General features: G+C 40.1%; 1 protein-coding gene across 1 annotated transcript; it reads right to left on the bottom strand.

The window, feature by feature from the left end:
- Window positions 1–258: 258 nt before the first annotated feature.
- LOC110913098 lies at window positions 259–744 on the bottom strand. Its single transcript, XM_022157984.1, has one exon. It carries the CDS (start codon window positions 742–744, stop codon window positions 259–261), a length of 486 nt encoding a protein of 161 aa, XP_022013676.1.
- Between the last annotated feature and the right edge of the window lie 3237 nt (window positions 745–3981).

The raw sequence follows: 3981 nt of genomic DNA on the forward strand, positions 1-3981 counted from the left end.
ATTTTTATCTACGTTTTAACCTAAGTTTCATTAAAAACGGAGTAAGGTCAAAAATAATATATTTAATTATTAATATTAAACGGTCTCCTATATTAGCCATGTCTTGTCAAGATATTTCACCTTTCACACAATCATCTTACTCATTTAACAATATATGAAATATAAATTACATAATTCATACGTTTATAACCAGTACATTAAGGTTCGGGCTATTACATCCTTCCCTCCTTACAAAAATTTCGTCCTCGAAATTTGTCATCACTTAAAAAGATGAGGGTACTTATCTTTCATTATGTTTTCTAATTCCCATGTAAAGTTGGGTCCATGACGTGCGTTCCACTTGACTTTGACTAACGGGATTTCCTTCTTGCGTAGCTTTTTAACCTTCCTATCTTCGATTTGTAGTGGTTCTTCAATGAAGTTGAGTTTGTCATCAACATGTACGTCTTCCAGGGGTATTTGTTGGGCTTCGTCCACTAGGCACTTCCTTAAATTTGATACATGAAAAGTATTATGTATTCCTGCCAGTTGTTCAGGAAGTTTTAGACGATAAGCCACTGGTCCTACTTTGGTTTTTAGTTCAAACGACCCAATGTATCGGGGTTTCAACTTTCCCTTTTTTCCAAACTGAATCACTCCTTTCAGAGGTGATACCTTAAGCATTGCTTTATCCCCTAGTTGGAACTCTAGGGGTTTACGCCTCTGATTTGCATAACTCTTTTGTCGATCTTGAGCATTTTTCATCCTTTCTTTTATTTGCTGGATCTTTTCTGTGGTCTCCACAATGATTTCTGGTCCTGGTAGTTGACTTTCCCCTACTTCCGTACAATAGATAGGAGTTCGGCACCTTCTTCCATATAAAGCTTCATAAGGTGCAGCTTTGATGCTGGCGTGATAGCTATTATTGTAAGCAAATTCGATGAGTGGTAGATGAGTGTCCCAACTTCCACCAAAGTCAATTACACAAGCCCAAAGCATATCTTCTAATGTCTGAATAGTCCGTTCACTCTGCCCATCCATCTGAGGATGATATGCAGTGCTTAGATTAAGCTTGGTTCCCAACTCTTGTTGGAAACTTTGCCAGAATTTAGATGTGAAATGACTATCTCTGTCTGATATGATCGATACAGGCACCCCATGTCGTGAGACTATTTCTTTGATGTAAATTAGAGCTAGCTTGTTCATCTTATAGTCCTCACGAATTGGCACGAAGTGTGCAGACTTGGTCAGTCTGTCCACTATTACCCAAATAGTATCATAACCGTGACTTGACCTTGGGAGCTTCGTGATAAAATCCATGGTGATTTTCTCCCATTTCCATTCTGGAATCTCTGGTTGTTGCAAGTATCCAGAGGGTTTTTGATGTTCTGCCTTCACCTTAAGGCATGTAAGGCACTTTTCCACATAATGGGCAATAGATCGCTTCATTCCTGGCCACCAATAATCTCTCCTTAAATCCTTATACATCTTGTCACTGCCAGGGTGAATGGAATACTTAGACTTATGAGCTTCCTCTAAGATTGTATCCTGCAGTCCTCTAAAATTAGGAACCCATATCCTATTGTTGAACCTAAGGATATTATCATTTCCCATTGTCAGTAGCTTCAGTCTCCCAATCATTCTTTCTTTTACAATATGATTCTCTTTTAAGGCTTCTTGTTGTATATTCTTAACTTGATCTAAGAGACTAGTTTTAACCTCTATTCTGGTTGCACAAATTCTTATTGGTTGGGGTTTCTCTTTTCTACTTAGAGCATCTGCTACTATGTTTGCCTTACCTGGATGATATTGGATCTCACAGTCGTAATCACTTAATAACTCCATCCATCGTCTCTGACGCATATTGAGCTCCTTCTGCTCAAATATATGTTTTAAACTTTTATGGTCACTATAGATAGTGCACTTTGTACCGTAAAGATAGTGCCTCCAAATTTTCAATGCGAACACTATGGCACCAAGTTCCAAATCATGGGTTGTGTAGTTCCGTTCATGAATCTTCAACTGTCTAGAGGCGTAGGCAATCACTTTGCCTCTTTGCATGAGTACACATCTCATACCATAGTGAGATGCATCACAGTAGACGGTAAAATCTTTCGTTCCTTCAGGAAGTGACAGTATTGGGGCGCTACATAACTTATGATTTAATGTGTTAAAGGCTTCTTCTTGTTTAGGTCCCCAATTAAACTTAGAGGCTTTTTGGGTTAGTGTGGTTAATGGTGTTGCAATCTTTGAGAAATATTGAATAAACCTTCTACAGTAGCCTGCTAACCTCGGAAATCTTCTGATTTCAGTGGGATTCTTCGGTACTTCCCATTTCTTGATGGCCTTGATCTTTGCAGGGTCAACTTGTATTCCATGTTTATTTATCACGTGGCCTAGAAATTGCACCTCACGTATCCAAAATTCACACTTAGAGAACTTTGCGTAGAGTTTTTCTTTCTTGAGCAATTCAAGGACTGCTCTCAGGTGTTGTTCTTGTTCTACCTCATTCTTAGAGTAGATAAGGATATTGTTAATGAAAACGATCCCAAACTTATCGAGGTAAGGTCTACAAACCCTGTTCATGAGGTCCATGAACACTGCAGGTGCGTTGGTTAATCCAAATGGCATTACCAAAAATTCATAATGATCGTACCTAGTCCTGAAGGCAGTCTTAGGTATGTCTTCTAGTGCAACTTTCACTTGGTGGTATCCAGACCTCAAGTCTATTTTAGAGAAATAGCTTGCCCCTTGTAATTGATCAAACAAGTCGTCGATCTTGGGTAAAGGGTATTTATTCTTTATAGTGGCTTTATTCAAGTCTCTATAATCGATGCACATGCGCATCGTGCCATTTTTTTTCTTGACAAACAAGATGGGTGCTCCCCATGGCGACGAACTAGGTTGGATAAACCCCTAGTTAAGCAACTCTTGTAGTTGCTTCTTGAGTTCTTGCATTTCTGTCGGTGCTAGTCTGTACGACGACTTAGCAATTGGTGATGTACCGGGAACTAGGTCAATGCGAAACTCAACCTGTCTATCCGATAGTAGTCCCGGGAGCTCATCGAGAAGCACTTCGGGGTATTCTCGTACTACTGGCACGTCCTCGACCTTCTGCTTCTTTGTAGTGTTTACGACATATGCTAAAAATGCAACATACCCTTTCCTTAGGCATTTATGTGCTTTTGCTATCGTGATGAGGTCCTTAGTCTTGTCAGTGCGGTCTCCCGATACAGTTAGGTGTTTGCCGTTGGGTAATCGGAGTCGGACGATCCTTTTGTCACATATAACTTCAGCATGATATGGTGTTAACCAGTCCATTCCTATGGGTATGTCGAATTCTCCAAGTTCCATATGCATTAGGTCTATAGGAATAACATGGTTGTTTAAGCTTATTTTACAATTCTTAACAATGTCAACTATCTCTCTTTGACTTCCATCAGCCATTTCTACTGTAAGGGCATGATCTAGGTTTTGGGATGCCTGGTTCAAGTAAGGTCTAAAGGTAGCCGACACTAGACTTCTATTTGCACTGGTATCAAATAAAACACGCGCATATACATCATTTACGAGATACGTACCCGTGATAACGTCTGTATTGGTCTTGGCTTCTTCCGTGGTGAGTACAAATGCACGCCCTTTTGGCTGATTTGGTTGTGTCTTATTATTTCTTTTGAGTTCAGGACATTAGGATCGCATGTGGTTAGGGTCTCCACATTCGAAACACTTCTTCTTTTCCTTGCATTCTTGAAGAGCATGACCTGTCTTTTTACAATTTGGACAAGGAAAACGACATTCCCCCGTATGAAAGCGTTTGCAAGTTTGACATTGAGGAAATGTTTTAGGCCTTTTAAAGTTGTTATTCCGGGTGTCCCCCTTTCTTTCTTCCCACTTCGTTTTTGGTGCGGGAGATTCAGCCTGCCGCAGAATCATCTCGGTAGCCATGACGGCGCCAGCCTCAACAGTTTCTGCAAAAGTTTTGGGGGATTTGGATTTGATAAA

Source organism: Helianthus annuus, chromosome 1 (assembly GCF_002127325.2).
Source record: "Helianthus annuus cultivar XRQ/B chromosome 1, HanXRQr2.0-SUNRISE, whole genome shotgun sequence".
NCBI classification, from domain to species: domain Eukaryota; kingdom Viridiplantae; phylum Streptophyta; class Magnoliopsida; order Asterales; family Asteraceae; genus Helianthus; species Helianthus annuus.